We start from the raw sequence: 21,617 nt of genomic DNA, 5'->3' as shown, positions 1-21,617 counted from the left end.
GTGGATGTACCACTACATGCCCAAAAATCAAGCAGGTCTCTAGAAAATTTTTTTTAAAAAATCTGCTATGGAAGTGCTTGTGTCAGAGCTCCAGGATTATCTGTGGTGTACTACTGGTGGACTTCACTGAGCACAGGATGACTGTGAATGCTGCAGCCTACATTAAAGCTTTGGTTAAGTTTTGTCATGCCCTTCATAACAAGCGGCACAACATTAATGCTGACAGTGTCAAACTTCTTCATGACAATGCTTGCCCCCACATTGCTGCACCTGTTCATGAGGAAACTGCCAAATTTGGGTGGAAGGTGCTCCAGTATCCACCACACAGTGTGGACCTTGCGTAGTTCGACTTTCATCTGTTTGGTCCCGTGAACAAATTCCTGGCTGGTCAACACCTTGTAACAGATGTGGAAGTGATATCAGCAGTCCGCCGTAAACCACACTCCAATCAAACGGGCTTCTGTGAAGAGGGTATATCAAAATTGGTACGACAATGGGACAAATGTGTTGAGAATGTTGGTGAATATGTAGAAAACTAGATAAAAGATGCAAGTTCAGTTGTGATTATTTGGTTTTATCACCTGTTAAACTTATTGGTAACACAATTATTGTGCATTACTTTCTGATCTTCCCTCACATATAAAGTTTGAGGTTGAAATGACCTGTAGGGATCCTAGTAGAACAGACTGGGACTCATACAGAAAGATCTAAACTTGCACTTACCTGAAATCGGAACTTTGATAAGGCACCCAGTAGATTTTGAGGAAATGGAAGATGCAGCGAGTCTCCCATTACAACCTCATACTTACGAAACTGCCCACTCAACAAGAAGTGCACAAATAGGAATGTATCTTGGTGGAACAACAGTCTGGAAGTGCATAGGAAACAGGTAAGAAGACTGTTCAACCTCGCAAGGAAGAAATGACAATGGGCAAGTATCAAGAAACCCTTGTAAATAAAATCTTGTGATCAAGCAAGTGAAGCTTTCTGCTTGTAAGGTATCCTGTGAGGAAGTGGAAGGTACAGCTACTTGTGCTATACTTCATAAAGTTCTCAATAAAATACCAATTGGTCCAGGAGGGTGGTGGGCATACAAGGATACCAATTGCAATGATAGATGTGCTCCTCAAGACTCACTCCCTCACACAGACCAGGAGTCTGTCTCTCAGAGAGATTGGTTCATAAGTAATGAAAATGAAATCTGGCAGCCTGCAAGAGAATGTCCTGACTTAAAAAAAAGTCCAGTGGGCTGTGGGAACGTTCACCATCGAAGTCACCAGACCCAGATTGTATCTCTCCAGCTGTACTACAACATGCAGGACAGGTTTTAATTAATTCCTATGTAGACTGTTCAGGATCAGGCTAGCAACAGGAATCATTCCAAATACTTGGAGGACAATGAGGGTTGTTTTCATTCCAAAGCCAGGGAAAACTGATCATTCAAGGCTAAAGTTAAGAGACCAATTAGTTTATCCTCCTTTTTTCTAAAGACATTAGGAAAACCGGTTAGTGTGCATGTTAAGGAGTATAGGTTAAATGAGGTTCTGCTGCACATAAACCAACAAGCATATCAACCAGTTAAGTCACATCAAACAGCATTTCACCAGCCTGTTGGGAAGGTGGAAAAAGCTCAACATTTTCATGAAATAGCTCTCTGCACCTTCCTGGAGATTGAGGGAGGCTTTTAGCAATATAACCTTCAAATCCATTGTTAGAGCTGCAGAGCAGCATGGCATTGTAACCTCCATATGCAAGTGGACTAAGGCCACGCTGAATAGAAGAAATGTAGAAGCCAACATGATGAACAAGAAAATGGCGATAAATGCCACTGGGAGGTTTCCACAAGGAGGGGTCTTGTCCACACAACTGTGAAATCTAGTGGTGAATGAACCCACTGAAGAGTTACGTAACGGAGGCTACTTTTGCCAAGGATATGCAGATGGTTTAGTCATGGTAATATTTGTCAAATAGTACTGTTAGAACAGCGGCACAATGTGCACCTGACATTGCGGAAAACTGGCGCAGGGAACAGGATCAAACAATTAGTCCCAAAGAAAACTGTTGCAATATCATTTATGAGGAAACAAATTCAGCACACAGACTGGAATCTCAAGCTCTTTGCTGAAACTCTACCAGTAGGAGGAGGGGGCTTGGATTATCCTGCTGGAAGTGAAACTATCGTGGACCCCTCATATAAAGAATATATGTTCCAAGGTAAAAGGCACACTTATGAGCACCCCTCCTCCTTATGGGTACCAATGGCTTTACTAGAATTAAACAGAGCGGAACCATATAATAAACCCAGCTTTGGGTGGGGGAAAGGAAAGAAGAAAGTGCTAAGACCATTGTTGTATAAATGTTTTTTCTCCCTGTATAAATCATATCAAATCAACCTATGGAGGGATGGTGCTTCCTATGGAAAATCTTGGCACATGCATTGCCAATGATGGCCATAAACTGGGGGTCTGAGGCTAGCCTTGATTCTTATCAGTAGCTCTTGTTATGGTAGAAACTGCTTGCTTTGCTTGTAGTGTGAAAGTGAAGTTTATAATCAGTAGGAACACACTGTCATTTTAATGGGGTTCTTATGGTTTGACTAAGGTGGAGACATTCAATCATTGACTCTGTCAGTTCCATGATGCTCACGACTGTAAATGTGTTGACAAGTACTATTCAGGACCTTTGTGAATAAGTCGCTTGAACAGAGCTACATGCAAATTGCAAAACAATACTTTCTTACTCTTCAACAGTTTGCAGCCACTAAATTAACAGTCAGTAATATCGCAAGCAAAACATTCTTATGTTAGGAAACTTCCTGGCAGATTAAAACTCTGTGCCCGACCGAGACTCGAACTCGGGACCTCTGCCTTTCGCGGGCAAGTGCTCTACCAACTGAGCTACCGAAGCACGACTCACGGCCGGTACTCACAGCTTTACTTCTGCCAGTACCTCGTCTCCTACCTTCCAAACTTTACAGAAGCTCTCCTGCGAACCTTTGAGAACTAGCACTCCTGAAAGAAAGGATATTGCGGAGACATGGCTTAGCCACAGCCTGGGGAATGTTTCCAGAATGAGATTTTCACTCTGCAGCGGAGTGTGTGCTGATATGAAACTTCCTGGCAGATTAAAACTGTGTGCCCGACCGAGACTCGAACTCGGGACCTTAGCCTTTCGCGGGCAAGTGCTCTACCAACTGAGCTACCGAAGCACGACTCACGGCCGGTACTCACAGCTTTACTTCTGCCAGTACCTCGTCTCCTACCTTCCAAACTTTACAGAAGCTCTCCTGCGAACCTTGCAAACTAGCACTCCTGAAAGAAAGGATATTGCGGAGACATGGCTTAGCCACAGTAAAGCTGTGAGTACCGGCCGTGAGTCGTGCTTCGGTAGCTCAGTTGGTAGAGCACTTGCCCACGAAAGGCAAAGGTCCCGAGTTCAAGTCTCGGTCAGGCACACAGTTTTAATCTGCCAGGAAGTTTCATATCAGCGCACACTCCGCTGCAGAGTGAAAATCTCATTCTGGATTCTTATGTTAGGTTTCTCTGCACTGGTTAATCTCGATCAAAAACAACTGTGCCAATGAGGAACCCATAAACCAGTTATAAACTTTATAACATATACCACATGCACAACAGCATTAAGATAGTCAAGAAAAATAGCATCCACATTAGTACCATCATAACAAATTTCTTGGGTATAGAAACATACTGGACTTTGCACAACCATCTCCTGGGATGCATTTTTGAATCCACTTGATGACCAAATATAATAAGTTGGTTGGTTGGTTGATTTGGGAGAGTGGACCAAACAACCAGATCATTGGTCCCATCGGATAAGGGAAGGATGGGGAAGGAAGTTGGCCACGTCCTTTCAAAAGAACTATCCCAGCATTTACCTGAAGCCATTTAGAGAAATCATGGAAAACTTAAATCAGGATGGCCAGATGAGGACCTCAAACGTCATTCTCCTGAATGCGAGTCCAGTGTGCTAACCACTGTGCCATCTCGCTCGGTAATACAGTAAGTTAAACACAGTCTTTATTGGTGAACAGCTTGCAAAAAATCATTTTCTTTCTCTTTAGCACTTGTTCTCTTCCTCTAGCCCTCTTTTCTCATGTTACATGAAGAAACCTATGGTTCTGAAACTAAAATTTTCTACCATCTTTGGCTATATGCATATCACACTAACATATTCCAGTAAAAGAAGTGAGGTGACAACACTGTCAAATGAAGCTTCTCTTGCTATACTTCCAGACCTTAATTTTTTTTCTGTTCTCTATTCCATACATAACCCATGTACTGTGAATATATGAAAACTCCAAATTCTTATCCATCCTGTATTTTCTAAAACTTTATTTTCAGTATATAAATCACAGTCTGCTGATAACAATAGTGTACATAATTCATGGAAAAATATTTTACCTTGGAAAATATTCCAAACTTCACAATTCTCTAACACCAAGTGCACTTCAAAATTTGACAGCACTAATAATTATTTTACGATTGACACACTTTAGTTGAAACCCCTTTTTCTCATTTATTAAACAAGCATCTTATCTCTTCAGAAATCTATGTAGGCCTACTTCAAAAGTTACCTTTATTCACAATTATCAGTTACTAGAACTTTTTGCTCTTAATATTTAATCCTTTCAAAAATCCAGTGTCATAATCTTATAGCCTTAATTTTTTCCCCAAAAATGTATAATTTTCCTAGAACAACATGTTAGCTTACAAAATATTTCAATTAGTTACTTTCAGCTTCTAGAAAATCTTGTTGAACTTCATAAAATCCAACACATCCTGAAACTCCTGCCCCATAAAATAAAACCATCATTTGCACCCCTTTACGGATATTGAGCTAATTGTTAATCAAAGTAATTTCTATGCCTAATGAGTTTACATATTCTATACTCTTACTACCTTTATGTTAATAACTAAATTGTAAATAATATATTGTAACATCTGTCCTACACACATCTTTAAATCAGCGTCTTGTACAATGCCACAGTCAGTCCATAGCCAGCAATAAATGAGTACAAACACTATGTAATGTTCCATGTCGGTCAATATTATTTTCATGTCAGTCAGCAGCTATCATTAAAACAACATAATTACAATGTTACTTGATCATCAGTTTCTTTGTTTAGTCAGATGGTGCTGAGCATTCAATCATTATGAAAACTACTAATTACTGTTTAAAAGTCAGACTGCCCAGAAGTCAACATGTAACATTCTGTGTCAGTATTATCAAGTCATTCACATAACGTTCCACCTCAGCAAGTAGATGGTGAGCATCTGAAGAATACACTTACTATGCATCAGTTGGTGATTAGCATTCACCCAGTAATCATCATGTTTTTATAATAGTCAGTATTAGGCATAATCCACTGTTTAACACTCTCAGTACCAGCCCAATACTTGTCTACATCTGCAGATTGAGGCAATTTTAGCTACGTTTGAAAATTTTTATCTTGGAGAATTCTGAACGTTTAAGTATGAAATTAACACTATTTCGAGCCCACTTTGTCTTTTTTAATATGCAACTACCAACAAAATCCTGTGTGGTATAATGAGGGTAAATTATGTTATTACATATTACACATGACATTGTTTTCGTAAAAAGTCATATGTATGTTCATATGAGTAAATGAGTTCATAAATACCTAATAACCAGTGCTGGGTATTGTATTACAGTAGCACTTTCTGCATGGATTCATATTGCTTTTTCGTATGGAATATTTTAAAACAGGGTTCCATACACAATGCCACACAAAAATGTTCACACTGATAACGTGTCTCCTTGAGAGATGCTTTCCCGCTTTCTTTCTTTGAGTTTGAAGAACAAACGTAATGTACACGAGAGGCATATTTTTTGCTTACAGGTGGTAAATGTTGCAGATAATGTCTCTGTGTTAATCTGCCTACAGGTCCATTCTGGTTATTTGGAGCTGTTGGTATATGATCTTGAGCCACCAGCATAGCAAGATTCATAATGAAATAAGCTGTTGTCATTTTCTTGGTCTGAAGTTAGCTGTGTGATCAAAAATGCCCTCGATACTCCCAGTGGGAGCAAACGAATAAGCAGCTTCTGTCATTTTGACAGCTCTATGCCTAAACAGATTTTACTGTAGTCCCCTTCAAAGACACCTATGTCACCCAAATCATCTTATTCACTGTCTAGAGTATCGTGAATGTCTCCAAAATACAGCAAATCAGTAGTTCCTTCATTGGATATACCGTTGCGTGCCATTTCTCTTACACAGAATACTAATAATGTGCTCTTTCCACAGGTGAAAACAACGACCCATAAGGAATGACATACTTTGTAAACAAGACGCACATTTACACCATTTATCTATGAAACTAATAACTGATAGTATAAACATTGTAATCAATAGTCAGAGGTGCACAAACACCACACAGTGCTTTTTAATCAACAAAATACGTTGGCCCGTTGAACCTACGGGCTTGGCGCTAAGAGTGTTAAAAGCCACCCATGGTTACTATGCACTATGTAAAGTTCTATGTTATACTAAGTGTCCTGCTCTCTGGGGATTTTAAAAATCTGCCACCTACTGTGCGCAGCATTCTCCATTAAAGTGACACTCTCAGGAGGTTGTTTTCATGATCTGAGGCTTGCAGCAGCCAGAGACGGGTCTTCCCTCTTGTGAAGTACAGTGGAAGAAGGCAGCAGTATGGGCCTTCTCTAGTGATTATAGTGATAAGTTTTCCTCCTCGAATCGCTGAGGCTTGAAGTCACATACGTAGATGTAGTGACAGGTTCCCATCGCACCATCATGTGCAGCAGAGTCGAGTTACATATTACTCAGTTCTCCTAAGAAGTGAAAATGCTTAGACTATTTTGCTCATTTGTCTGATAGAGTGGTTAGTCCTTTGCAAATGGAAAGAGAGCTTCAGCTAGAGTTGTTAGCTCCCTTCAGGAGTAGTTAGAATTTCATGTTGTGATCTGGCAAGTCAATGTCTGCATGGTTTCGCAGTGGGTTTAGTGTGCATGTGTTTTTGGTATTGCATATTCAGGAAATGGTTTTGGCTCATTTATGAGTGTTTCTGCAATGACACGAGGCTGATGATTACAGACACTTACATTTGTTTTCGTAGGCAAACGATGTCAAGGATTAGTTACTAGTAGCTGTCAGACTGTTTTGCACCAGTGAATGTTTGTGTTCCTGGTAGGTTTTGGTACCACATCAAGGGAAATTGGGCCTGGTTCACTTTGAGATGTTTTCACTGTGACATGTGGTTGCTAATGGAGATGTTTACGTTCACTGTGTGAGTGAAACATGTGCAAGATCAGGAACCAATAACTGTCTAATACTTTGTACCAGCAACTGTCAACTGAGATCCTCAAGTGTGGAATTGGTTGAATTCTTGTACTGGTTTCATATATCAGAAATTGCACCACTCGCCTAGTGGCTTTACTGATGCACAATGAAATTGGCATGGAGATAGATACTGTGTAGTATACTATTAGAAGTGCAAATCTTTTTGAGGTATTTCTTTCAGGTGTCTAGTGGCACGGTAACTCACTTGTGGACTGCGAAAGCACCCACTAGCATCATCCATGTTCTGTAAGCAGCAGTGTAGCGCTCATTTGCCAGTGCAGGCACCAGTAAGTTGACCTCTGAGTAGTTCCATGGTGAGTTCGGTGAGTGTATGTGTTCCAAATCAATTTGTATCTTGTCTTGTGAAGTTGGTTTTGGCTCACTTGTGAGTTCCGCAAAACATGTGGTTGTTGATCTGGGATGGTTATGTTTCATTCATTTTCTCCATGGAAATCAAGTGGAGGATTGGTTACTAATAGATTGTCTGTTTGGTCTTGTCTTGTATTAGCCATTGTTTTGAGATCTTTGTGAATCCAGATGAAATCTTGAACTGATTCCCTATGCCAGTAGTTGCATGATATGAGCAGTAAGTTTTACTGATGGGGAAATGAGTTTTGCACATCATCTGGGAGTAAATGATCAGTAAGTCTTGCTTGTTTAGTGTGTGGAATCTTGAGCAGTAGTTGAATCAAGACTGGCTGCACCACTGTGAGTTTGGCTGGCAGCATTTTATCAATTTATTTTAATCTTGGTGGTTGTCTGTATATTGGAGGAACATGCATGCATACTGTTATGGCTGCTTCATTTGTGTTGAGTATTCTCATCATGTTTTGGTACAGCTTGTGTATGGAACACACATCTGCATATTTATTTCACATCTTCATCGTGTGATGACCAGTTTTTGTCTCAGGTTTTGCCATAATGTGTAATGGTTGTTTCTAAGGAATGACATCCTTACTGGCTGTGTCACATGAACTTCTCATATATTTGTTGGTTCTGTTTACTGCACACACATGTACATATTTATTAAGATGTATTAAAAAAAGATGCTGTGACTTACCAAACAGGAAAGCACTGGTAGATAGACACAATAAAAAACACGCAAACACACACACACGGTGTGTTTGGTAAGTCACAGCATTTTTTTAAATATATTTTTCCCATGCGGAATGTTTCTTTCTATTATATTCATATTTATTAAGACGTTCACTTGTATTGTGCGTAAGGGACAATGGACCTGCGTTCATTATCAGTGATATCTGCTTTCCTCAGTGGCTCTCTTGAGCTCTCATCAGGAAAATCCTACAGCGAAAACTGTTCTGATCCTTCCAGTGATAGCCACTAAGACTACTGAAGTATGCTGGGTTTTACGGTTATTGCTGATCAGGCTAATGCCTATTTAGTTATAAAGAAGTTAAGTACCTACCCTACACTGGAAACCTAGATTCAGCACTGCCTGGCACTGATTAGCATAAGAGCATTATCACATGACAGTTGAGAGATATCTTATGTTATGTGGCTACTGGCACAGTTTTAAGTGATGTGAAGATCACTGAAGGTGACAAATAGTAAGTGGGTGTTCTACCTTACATAGCTTGGTTGTAGCTTAGAAAGCAGCCACTACTGAGTGTAAACTAAATAGGTATATGGTAATATGTTACACACACAACTAATTTGCTGTGAACACTGTTTCTAAATAGTAGTGCATGTTACCTTCACATTTTTGATTTACTGATGCCAGAAATTTTGAAGTCTCTATTTAATGACCATTCATCACATTTCTGCTTAAGTTTTAGAGTACTGCTCCACTGAATGTCTTTTAGTGTGGTTTTAAATGTTGTCAACCAGTGGTCTTAATTCAAGTGAGATCATGTTAGTTACACAGATCTCTGTTTCAGGGCAAGAGAGCTTGCACTTTCTATTGGCCTCATAATCTCAGCAGTTGAGAGATGTGTACTCTCATTGCTACCAACATTGTGCTGGTCTACCTCTACACCTACATCTATACTCTGCAAACCACCATGAGGTGCATGGCAGAGGGGACATCCCATTGTTACAGTTCTTAGGGTTTCTTCCTGTTCCATTCACATATGGAGCATGGAAAGAATGCTTGATAGAATGGCTCAGGTTCTCATATCTGCCACCTGGCTCACTCCAAGAATGTCACATGTTCCAAACTGGTATCAGATCCAATGACTTGTTAATGAAATTTGAGCCAGGAATTTTTTTTTTTTTTAAATTGAATTAATAAATTTGTGTCAGCCCAACTAACCCTCAGCTGCAAAAGACCCAGTACTCCAGGCCCTAACCACATTCTCTGAAGTAATATTTATCAGCTAATTTTCAAGTGATCTAGTGCTACACTATGTGATCAAAAGTATCCAGGCTGAAAATGACATACAAGTTCATGGTGCCCTCCATCGGTAATGCTGGAATTCAATATGATGTTTGCCCACCCTTAGCCTTGACGACAGCTTCCACTCTCGCAGGCATATGTTCAATCAGGTGCTGGAACATTTCTTGGGGAATGGCAGCCCATTCTTCATGGAGTGCTGCACTCAGGATATGTATTGATGCAGGTCAGTGAGGCCTGGCACAAAATCGGTGTTCCAAAACATCCCAAAGGTGTTCTATACGATTAAGGTCAAGACTCTGTGCAGGCCAGTCCATTACAAGGATGTTATTGTCAGGTAACCACTTTGTCACAGCCCGTGCATTATGAACAGGTGCTCAATTGTGTTGAAAGATGCAATCGCCATCTTCGAATTGCTCTTCAACAGTGGGAAGTAAGAAGGTGTTTAAAACATCAATGTAGTCCTGTGCTGTGATAGTGCCATGCAAAACAACAAGGGGTGCGAGCCCCCTCCATGAAAACATGACCACACATAGCACCACCGTCTCTGAAGTTTACTATTGGCGCTACACATGCTGTAGATGACATTCACTGGGCATTTGACATACCCACACCTTGCCATCGGATCGCCAACTTGTGTACCGTGATTTGACACTCCACACAATGTTTTTGCACTGTTTAGTTGTCCAATTTTTAAGCTCCTTACAGCAAGCAAGGCGTCGTTTCGCATTTACCAGTGTGATGTGTGGCTTATGAGCAGCCGCTCAACCATGAAATCCGATTTTTCTCACCTCCTTCCTGACTGTCACAGTACTTGCAGTGGATCCTGATGCAGTTTGGAATTCCTGTGTGATGTTTTGGATAGATGTCTGCCTATTGCACATTACGACCCTTTTCAACTGTCCATGGTCTCTGTCAGTCAACAGATGAGGTTGGCCTGTAATGCTTTTGTGCTGTATGTGTCCCTTCATGTTTCCACTTCACTATCACATCAGAAAAAGTGGACATAGGGATGTTTAGGAGTGTGGAAATCTCGCGTACAGATGTATGACACAAGTGACACCCAATCATCTGATCACGTTCAAAGTCCATGAGTTCCGTGGAGCACCCCATTCTGCTCTCTCACGATGTCTAATGACTGCCGAGGTTGCTGATATGGAGTACCTGGCAGTAGGTAGCAGCACAAAGCACCTAATATGAAAAACGTGTTTTTGGGGATGTCCAGATACTTTTGATCACATAGTGTATGTCATTATTGATATTTGCCACTTGTGTGTAAGTTTACTGAATTGTTGAATATTTACACTTATCTACAGCTGTTCATTATTGTGACAGGTAACGTTAATAAACACATACAAATGTGAAAATCTAATCCCATGATGTTCTGTGCACTTAATTTAGAACCACCTCAAAATCTTTACGAATCAACAAACACACTTGGAAAAGATGAAAAATAATGAAGAGCACAATTGGTAAGACCGCAAGCTTTCTATCTGACAGAACAAATGGCAAAATAGTAAACACTAGCAACAACAATGAATGGATAAAAAGGTAAGAACCCAAATACCTTATCACTAGCTTTAGAGTAATAATGTAATAACTGATACAGAAGATGACTGCAACATTTATATACAATTATTTAAGGAAACTTGATGCTCCTAAGAGTACAATACTAAGTACATTGTTGAACAGAATATGAAAATTTAGTGACAAGAAGGCAATGTAAGAAATGAGACTATCTACTGAAAAAAGATATTACAATAGAAATTTCAATTTTTATCAAAAATACATAAGAAAACATGTGAGGCAGAGAGAATACCAAAATTAAATATAAAAAATAAGATTTAGAAGTTTAAAGTATGACAAGACTCCAAGCTTCTACAATTTCAGGAAGCAAATAAAATGTCTCACAAATAGCTTTACCTCTCAAACCACTTATATTTACCTTTTTTCAGTTTTCTATTTTACCCACTATACTTTCTTTCATCTTACAGCTTATAAATTCAATTTTCCTCAGGAATTTGATGAATGGTGTTGTGTGTAACAGAATAAATTAAAAATTTAGCACAGCCATAAGATGAACAAGCAATAATAATTCATACCGGTGGCTCCGCCATGACTGCTTCCATCTTTCTCTCTGCCTGCACAGTAAACTCAGCAAAGATAGTTCGCATCACAAACTCTCCTGGTCGGATATCCATGTCAATGTTGACACAAGGAGGATATGGAGAGCGCTCTTTGTGTGCTCCCCACGGCAAAACTGAACAACCTGATGTTACTGATGCTGCTGCAGCTACTGTTGCATTTGATGATAATGAAGTAGTTGTGATTGTTGTTACTGTTAATGATGTTATTGATTTGTTGCTCTCTCCTGAAACAACAAACCCATCATACTTTTAGAGGGAAAATGTCTTAAAAGTTTGTGTGGTTTCTAGAATAAACTTTTCACTGTCATACAAAGTTTAATTTTCTACCACTCATACATATTGAAATTCAAAGGAAAAATAAAATTTGGTTTCTGCATTGTAAAGGAAAGAAAATGTTAAAATATGTAAGCTTATTAATAAACAGACTATATTAAATTAGGCATACTAGATCAATAGAGAGACCAAAGAGTTCTGCGTAGCCAGCACTATTGGCATACATCTGTATGGTTTGTATGCATTGAGCAGGGGAGGAAGAAGGCAGCATAGATAAGACTTTCACATTCTTTATGCAGTTTTTAATGAATAACACTGTAGCTAATTTACAATAACATAAAATACTCCCAGAGTTTGGAAATGCAAATGTTTAAACTTCTTTTCATTTTCATTTATTTATTTATTTTTTAAGCAAATGTATGACAAACAATGGTTTTGTTATGTTACATTTCATACGAAAAACCTTATGTGATATTGACATGGTGAAAAAAAAAAAAAAAATATTTCAAGTAACTGTACAGAACCACCAGAACAAAACTGGTGTGAAAGGGTACATAGCATCTTGAGAAACTAGAACAAAATGTATCTCCAAAATGAAACTACAATCAAGATTGTTGTATATCTAACAGTTCTAAGTATAAATATTTCTTTTTTATTCTTGGTACTTTAATAACTAAATAATAGTAATTCCTGTATGTAATATATACTATTAATTTTATGACATTAATTTATTGGTGATGTCATTTGAGTCATTAGTGCTCAACATCAGGCATCAAAGAGTACATAGATATAGGCTTTGTTTTAACACAGTCATGGAAAACTAATCTGTCAACCTAGTTACGGATTAAAATAAAATTAAAATTTGGTTTTTCAAAGTACTAAAGTTGTAATTACTTCATTTATTTTTCTTACCTGACGTTGCTGCTGAGGAAGCATGAACTGACACATTTGGATGAGCCCCTGGTGAGTCACCAACAGGGGCCCACAATATATCACTGCCAGCAGTACACTGGTGGACTGTTCCACCACTCTCCCCAATTGAGTGGCTTTCACTGACATCTGCAGTAGGTGCTTCAGAACTCCTGTTAGAATCCTGTCCAACTGTTACTGGTACTGTAGCAACATCTCCATCATTGGAAACAGACACAGCACTGCCTGCTGAACCAGATCCTGCCTGGCTAGTAGATCCTGCAGTCAACACAGTTGTTGCTGCTGTTGCTGCCACTGGTGCAGAAGTACTCCCTGTTCCAGCTTGAGATGTGTTATCTGCCTCCTCTACAACATTAAAATACTAAAATGAATCACTTGAAAAATAAAAAATAAAAAAAGAATATAAAAGGAATTATGTGAAACTAATCTCTCAGAACTTTTAACTGAGGCCACTATGCAGGAAAGAAATAAATGGTCTCATTTCAGTATAAAATTAATAAATGATTCACTGTTGCATCAGCGTCAATTATAGAAAAATAAACAACAATCAGTATCTAATAGTATAAACACATAACTGAAAATTATTCAATATCATTACAATACACCAAAATGAGGCTTTAGGAGTAATAAGCAGGGAATGACTTAAATCTTTTTCAAAATATACATTTCGCACTGAAAACAATTTCCAACACAACCTCAATTCTTTTTATAAATAACCAGTGTCAACTGTCAGAAACGTCACTCTTCAGGTTCTTTTGCTGTATAGGAGGACTTTGTTTTTTTTTTTTTTTTGACAACACATTTTAACTACTTTACCAATTGTACTCAACCCCAAGCAATAAAAAATATTGTTGTACTATGTAAAACGAACCAGCAGAGGGAAGACTTCCTGTTTACTTCTGATGTCACAAAAGTACATGCACGTTTTCCCTGGCACTACTCCACTAGTTGAGATCTAGGACAGTAAACCGAATGCTTAAGAAATTATTGGCACAACTCCCACATAAAGATCAGTTATACTGTATTTTTAATAAAACTATAATAACTGCTGCCAGTATTATGCTGCTCTTTTCTAAGATCTTAACTGTAAAACTAGAATATAATTCATTACATACTGTTTCAAAGCAAGTTTTCCATCAAATTTTATGAAATCAATGAATTCTGAAGTACACACCACTGCACTTAATTACTCAAAATGCTATGAATGTGTCCGCAAAGAAACAATATTCTGAAAGTATACAGAGCTATAACATATTTAAATGTAAACAAAACTACTAAACTGTATGTAATTGTAGTACCACTACTTACTAAACAAGAAACTGAAAACAAAATCGCATCTGCCTGCAAAAACCATCTGAAATGTATCCTTGCATTTTGAATACTCTGAAATAATCTGTGGTTTGACAACTATCGATCCACTGATAACTTTGATGGTAATGCACTTCATAAAGACGCTTGCTGATAACACACAGTATATTTGAGATAACTTGTTTACATTGCTTATCACAGTGTTGTGTCCACAGAAGAAAGTGGACACACACAAAAAATGGAATAACATTGCATAAAACAAATTTTCAGCTAAATCCGTCAAAATCTTCAACAGTGATTTCATAGAGTTCAGGAAGCCATTCTGTTAACATAATAATATTAATGCGAAAGATTGAGAAATATATTGAGCACATCAGTAATGACAACATAATTCAATGACAAGTTGGAAAGGTAGAGCAAAAAAGAAAAACTGAAATTTATAACTTTCTATGTAGTTCATAATATGAAAAAAAAAGCTATTCTTACAAACCTGATGTTTGTGTGCAGTGAGTTTTCACATGGACTGCCCGGTATTGGACTGGGCTGTGGGAAGCCCCACAAGGCAGTTAATTGTGTTAGGTATGCTATGCTACAATCACTTTTTTGCTGGCAGTCCATAATGCACATTATGAAACAGTATTTCATTTTGTAGTGATGTGTGTAATAAACAAATTCATTGTTTCATAAAATAAATTATTAGCTAAGATGGAAATAATCAAGGTGTTTCAACATTGAAAAAAGGTTAGACTTACCTGAAGTGTTTCCAGTTCCTGTTGTTTCTCCATCACCATTTTCCTGGCCTGCAAAATTAAAGTGTAGTAAGTATTCCATAGGGTTATCATTTATTTGCTATACTTAATTTCTTTGTGAAGCTAATTCTCTACAAACTAAGCATTTTAAACAGTTAGCCACTTATTTCACAAATCATATTGACAATAAACTTATGATATCTGCCAGACAATTCATTTCTTGGGTAGACAGACAAATGGTTTTATAGCTGCATATTTCACCATTTTCTGAGTCATTGTTATATTCATTAAAAGAGTAGTGCATATCATTTTTCTCTCTAGTGTTTCACCTGTGAATATCTCTCTTACTCTCAAATTCAGATGAATTGTTGATAACAAACTTCATAACTGAATAAATGAACTGTTAGGCTGTGTCTAATATTCCTAGCTGCTTAAAGTGAAACCTACAAGATATACGTGTGTGCACCCCACACATAATTCTAATTACTTTCTTTTGTTCAATGAATACTTTTTGTCTAAGTGAGGAGACATCTCAGAATATTATTCCACAAGACATCAATGAATGAAAACATGTTAACTTACTAACTCCTGTGTCCTCAAAGACAACAAATATTCTTACAACAGAAGTAGTCAAAGCAAAGTAGTAAAAAGTAAGGCTGTAAGTGGCTTGTTGTATGCTCTTTACCTTCTGTCTCACTGTCATTTGTGCCTTCCTCCCAATGAAGAAGCATTGTGAGATTATACCTTCAGATCATTTGTGTCGGCATAATCTGAAAATACAAAAACACACATTAAAAGAACTAATAAATAATTAAAAATAGAATTTCATGAAAAATTAAGAATGCATCAATACCTTGTCCAGTATAAAATCATGATAGCTGCTACAAACAAGAAAAATAAAATTACCAAATAATAAAAACTGAACAAATGAAGAAAACTGGAGTCTGATTCATACGTATAAGGCACAATAATTAAACAGGAATGGCCATATCCACATATCCTAAGTGATAGTAAGTATCCCCCCCCCCCTCTCTTTTTCCACCTCTACCCATTACAAATCCACTTCTGTTCAAACACAAACATTACCAGAAACAACTAAAGTTTATCTGAGTTAGTTTCATGTTTGATGGATCATCTTGCACTGTTCAATGGATCATCTTGCATAGTTAATCACAATGATATAGAATGAGTCATTTCACATTCATATCACAAATCAATTTGTAAAAATGGATACATGCTGAACATTTTTAAGGTTTTTTTTTTTTTTTAATATATACATGTGAACTAGAAATTCCTACCCACTACCTTTTATATATTACAATAAGAAATTCTTCTACAGTATGGAGTGAGTTGTCAAGGAGAAACATTTTTAGTTTGTTTTCAAATTTTACTTGCTGTCTGTCAGACATTTTATATTACTGAGCAAGCGATCAAAAAATTTTATTGCAGCACTGGGTACCCCTTTTGTGCTAAAGAAACCTTAATGTGGAATAATTAATTTCATTTTTCCTTCTGGTATGGTCATTCTGAACATCATTGTTCCTTTTGAACTGTGGTGGATTATTTACAACAAACTTCGTGTGGGAATAAATATACTGTGAAGCAGTAGTCAGAATATTCAACTCCTTAAACAGATGTCTACATGCTGATCAAGGGTGAGTACTACATATTATTACTACAGCATATTTGAGAGCTATGAAGACGTTCTTTCTTAAAGAAGTTTCCCCAAAACATTTTAACACATGACATTATTGAATGTAAATATGCAAAATATGTCAACTTACTGATTCATCTCTCCCCAAGATATGAATAATCCCAAATGTAAATGTGGCTTAACTAAGTTATTTTAGGAGTTCCAAAATGTGCTTTTTCAGGTTTAAATACTCATCAATATGGACACCCAAGTATTTTGAAGCTTCCATCCTGTTTACTACTTCCTCAGGGTGTATAACACTTATCATTGTCATAGCAACTGAAAATGTTGTGTATTTTTAGAAAACCATTCAATGATACTTTTAAGAAAATTGTTTACCATTTCTTTTGTTTCTGTACCTATGCTTGGACTGATTCAATACTAGTGTCATCTGCAAAAACAACTGATTCTGGTTACTGTACATTACATGGATGATCATTTACATATATGAAGAGTGATATTGGACCAAAGACTGAAACTTGGGGAAACCCACATGTGATTTCTCCCTAGTCAGAATCACGTGGCCAATGGCCTTGCCGCAGTGGTAACACCGGTTCCTGTCAGATTAACGAAGTTAAGCACTGCTGGGCTAGCACATGGACAGGTGACCATCCGGTCTGCCGAGCGCTGTTGGCAAGTGGGGTGCACTCAGCCCTTGTGAGGCAAACTGAGGAGCTACTTGATTGATAAGTAGCGGCTCCGGTCTCGTAAACTGACATATGGCCGGGAGAGCGGCGTGCTGACTACATGCCCCTCCATATCCGCATCCAATGATGCCTGTGGGCTGAGGATGACACTGTGGCCAGTCGGTACCGTTGGGCCTTCATGGCCTCTTCGGACGGAGTTGAGAATTATGTACATGAACTACATTGGATGAACTACTAAGTACTACTTACTGCATTCTTTAGATTTGATAAGACATTATCCACTGGTTGGCTATCCTGGTAGCTGAGTGGTCAGCGTGACGGAATGTCAATCCTAAGGTCCCAGGTTCGATTCCCGGCTGGGTCGGAGATTTTCTCCGCTCAGGGACTGGGTGTTGTGTTGTCCTAATCATCATCATTTCATCCCCATCGACGCGCAGATCGCCAAAGTGGCGTCAACTTGAAAGACCTGCACCAGGCGAACGGTCTACCCGACGGGAGGCCCTAGCCATACGACATTTCATTTCATTTTCACTGGTTGGCTATACCATCAATCACATAAAATTTCAGTTTATCTAAGAAAATATTGTGGTATATGCAGTTAAAGGCCTTGGATAAAGTCACAGAAAATACCAACCGGTACTATTTTATTATTTAACACTTGCAGAACTTGGTTAATGAACATGTAAATCACTTTCTCAGTAGTGCTACTGTTCTCAAACCCAAACTGTGATTTGCTGAGGATATGCATCCTATTGTTGCAAGGTGAGATACTATTCTAAAACACACCACTTTCTCTAAAATTATGGAAAATGGTGTCAGCAGTGAAACAGGTTTGTAGTTATTGACATCTCTCCTATCACCTTTCTTGAATAGGGATTTGACAACAGCATATTTCAGTCTCTCTGGAAAAATGCCTTAAACTAATGATGTATTACATAATCCAGATAAGACCAGGCTTATTATATGGGGACAAATCCTTAGTGTTATATTCGAAACTCCATCAAAACCAGATGAGTGTTTATTTTTAAGAGAATGTATAATTTTCTTAGTTTCAGTAGAAGTTCATGACACATTCATATGACCCAATATTGTGAGTGTTACTTTTTTAGCATGCTGTTGTGATTTTTCTCTTGAACTTCTTGTCCCTATACTTTCCATTACATTTAAGAAATGACTATTAAACATATTTGCTACCTGTGACTCCTCATTTACAGCCTTTCAATACAGTTCAGTAGTCATGTTGTTATGCTCTGTGAGTGGTTGTCCTGTCTCTTATTTCACTAAACTCCACATAACCTTGGGTCTGTTGTCAAAATTACTAATTTCTGACATTATGTGCATGTTTCTTGATTTTTAATAAATGTTCTTAGAAATTTCATGTAGTTTTAGTAGTGTTCAATTACTACAGGATCTCTACTTTTTCTTACCAACAGATATATTTCCATTTTCCTTTCACAGGGTACTTTAATCCCCCTAGTGAGTCACAGTTTTTTTGCATGTCTGTTTAATGTTCTTCATGATTAGCTTATGTGAAAAACTATTTTCAAATAACTTTATGAACGTATCATGGAACAGATTAAATTTTATGTTAGCATTTAATTCATTATAAACTTCATCCCAGATCACCCATAAGAAAGCATTCTTGAAAACACTTGTTCTTGAGTTATTAACTATTTTAACTGATTTCAACAGAGGAATATTCATATTGCAAGGCACTACGTTATTGATCCTGTGCATCACGATAAAAAGAGAGCATTTGTTATTGGATAAACAGATATTTTCTTGTTCTGAACTTCACCAAAGAAAACATTATCAATTAGATCCAACCATGTTGATAAGTTAATTACCAAGATCAAATTGTGGGCTCCAATTAAGATTTCCAGATCATTTTTCCTATCAGAATCCTTCGAAAATCTACATTAAAGTAACCACAGAATAAGCTTGCAGTTGCCTGACAGATAGCACAGTAAGGATTCCAGATTCCTCATAAACAGTTCAAGATTTCCCAGTGGGGATCTATATACAGTTACAATAAAAGTAAACTATTTTTCAGTATTAACTGAGAAGCACACACTTATATGAGCTGTCACTAAAAAATCTACTTGTCTGAATGTTTATGAACTTGTGTTCTGTTTTGATACATGTAGTAACTCCTCCTCCCATATTAGTTTCCATGAGTAAGCTCCTAGAGAGTAATGTTTTACTTGTAACTTACGTAACTCGGTGATAATGTGGTGCTCATACAGGCATAGGTTTTCTATCTTTTTAGAGCTCTCTTAATTTTCTGAACAGTCAAGAAGCTCTTCTGCCTTATTTCTCAATCCTCTTAATATTTTGCTGAAATAAGTTAACCTGACTATTCTGTGCATTCTTAAGCATTTTGTGGAGCTCTTCTGTTATTCTGACTTCTTTCAAAACAGGGTGCCTGAATCCCGATTATATCCTGGAAAAGGTACATCTCTGACACCAGTAACGACAGGGTTTGCTTTATGTAATAGTGCCCCCCCTCCCCCCCCTCCTCTCCGCTCCAGAACATTATCTGCAAGAAGCTCAGCCAACCTCTCCCTTTCCCTTTGCAGGCTGTGTCTAGTGTATTCCCATCTCCACCTGTAGCAACAGACACTGTGCTCATATAGGATTTCTTTCCAGTCAGCTTCTCAACCCAGTGTTCATGTGGCTCACAGCGGTGTTCACCCAGGGCTGGTCATGGCACTTCAGGAACTCCACAAAACTCATATTTGTGTGTATAGCTGAAACTCATATTTCATCCAGGTCACCCCTAATACTGTAATTACTGTCCTCAGCCAGGCTGTTCTCTGCTCCATCTACTACAGTAACCTGATCCTCTTTGCCAGAACCTTTGCACAAATTCCTAATGTCCTCCATCATGTGACCTGGTACCTTGTTCCTAATTTATTCAGTACCATCTGTCCTACACAAATCCCATGACTACTACCTTGCAGCAAGACTGTTTTCTTCCTAATCGCTTTTGCTATGAACCTGCAACTCTGCTGCACCCTACTGGGACCTACAGGTGGATGAGGCTCTTCCCTTCTTACTTACTTCAAATAACAAATCAAATTTGTTTGATACTGTAAGCTCAATTGCCCACTGTTTGTCCTCTTTGCCCAGATCCCATAATCCCTCCTTCAATCTATCTAGCTCAAATTTTGCATGATCTATTTCAGCCTGAAGGGCACAAATCTTTTCCTCCTGTTTAGCAATTCTCTTGTTTGTTTTGCACACCCTACAGTTCCATGGGAGAACCTCGCTGAGTTCTCCATTCAGTTCCCAAGTGAATTCAAACCCACAGTCTACACATGAGGAGGAGTTCCTTTGTCAATAAAATAGCGATACCTGGAGTATTGTTTAAGTCAGTTTGAAATTAGAAAGTCCTTCAAATAGTGAAAACATTAAAAAAATCTAATAATCACAGAATATCATTTTCACAAGTAATACGAGCATTATATTAAACACTGAAAGCATGCTTTATGCTCATGAAATTGATCCCATGTTGTGTTTCTCATTGGCCCTATCAAAGAAAAATTTCAAGAGACCATCTGATGACATCGTCATTCTGATAACTATTTTTGAAACTAAAAAGTCAATGCCAAAAAAAAAATTTTCTTCCTATGTTTGAGTCCCCATATTTCCTTCATACCAACTCATTGATCTCCTTTTAATAGTAAAGACTTGATTTCAACATATTTGCATCACATTGCACTGCATCTAGAACATAAAAGTGAATTATTCCACAACACCAAACATCAGAAACTCCAGGTACGAATATCAACAATGTAGGAAAAGATATATTGCTACTTATGTACAGAAGACATGTCAAATTGCAGACAGGCACGATTAAAAGGCACTTACATATAGCTTTTGGCCACAACCTTCGTCAGTAATGTCACACACACACACACACACACACACACACACACACACACACACACACACACACAGGAGCGCTCGCGTGCACGCACGCACACCTAAGCAAGCATGCCTCACACACACATGACCACCAACTCCAGCATCTCTGGCCAGAATCAGAATGCAACATCACGAGAGATGCAAGCAACAATCCGGATGGGGGTGAGGAAGGGGAAGGGATGAGGGAGAGGGGGGGGGGGGGGGGGGTGTTTTTGGGGAAGGAGACCAAACAGTGAGTTCATCGG

At 38.2% G+C, this 21,617-nt stretch overlaps 1 protein-coding gene across 1 annotated transcript in view; it reads right to left on the bottom strand.

Moving 5' to 3' along the window:
* Positions 1-21,617, bottom strand: part of LOC124598646 (protein furry) — a 1,150,963-nt gene that overhangs the window by 1,118,744 nt on the left and 10,602 nt on the right. Inside the window, exons 2-5 of the mRNA XM_047136016.1 lie at positions 15,788-15,872; positions 15,106-15,153; positions 13,028-13,390; positions 11,798-12,066 (exon numbers count right to left, since the gene is read on the bottom strand). Of these exons, the coding sequence (XP_046991972.1) occupies positions 11,798-12,066; positions 13,028-13,390; positions 15,106-15,153; positions 15,788-15,833 (726 nt within the window). The 5' untranslated portion in view covers positions 15,834-15,872. The remainder of the gene's footprint in view (positions 1-11,797; positions 12,067-13,027; positions 13,391-15,105; positions 15,154-15,787; positions 15,873-21,617) is intronic.

The sequence above is a fragment of the Schistocerca americana genome, chromosome 1 (assembly GCF_021461395.2).
Source record: "Schistocerca americana isolate TAMUIC-IGC-003095 chromosome 1, iqSchAmer2.1, whole genome shotgun sequence".
Lineage (NCBI taxonomy): Eukaryota > Metazoa > Arthropoda > Insecta > Orthoptera > Acrididae > Schistocerca > Schistocerca americana.
Note: the sequence above shows the minus strand (reverse complement) of the source record. Positions and strands in the feature narration are given on the sequence as shown.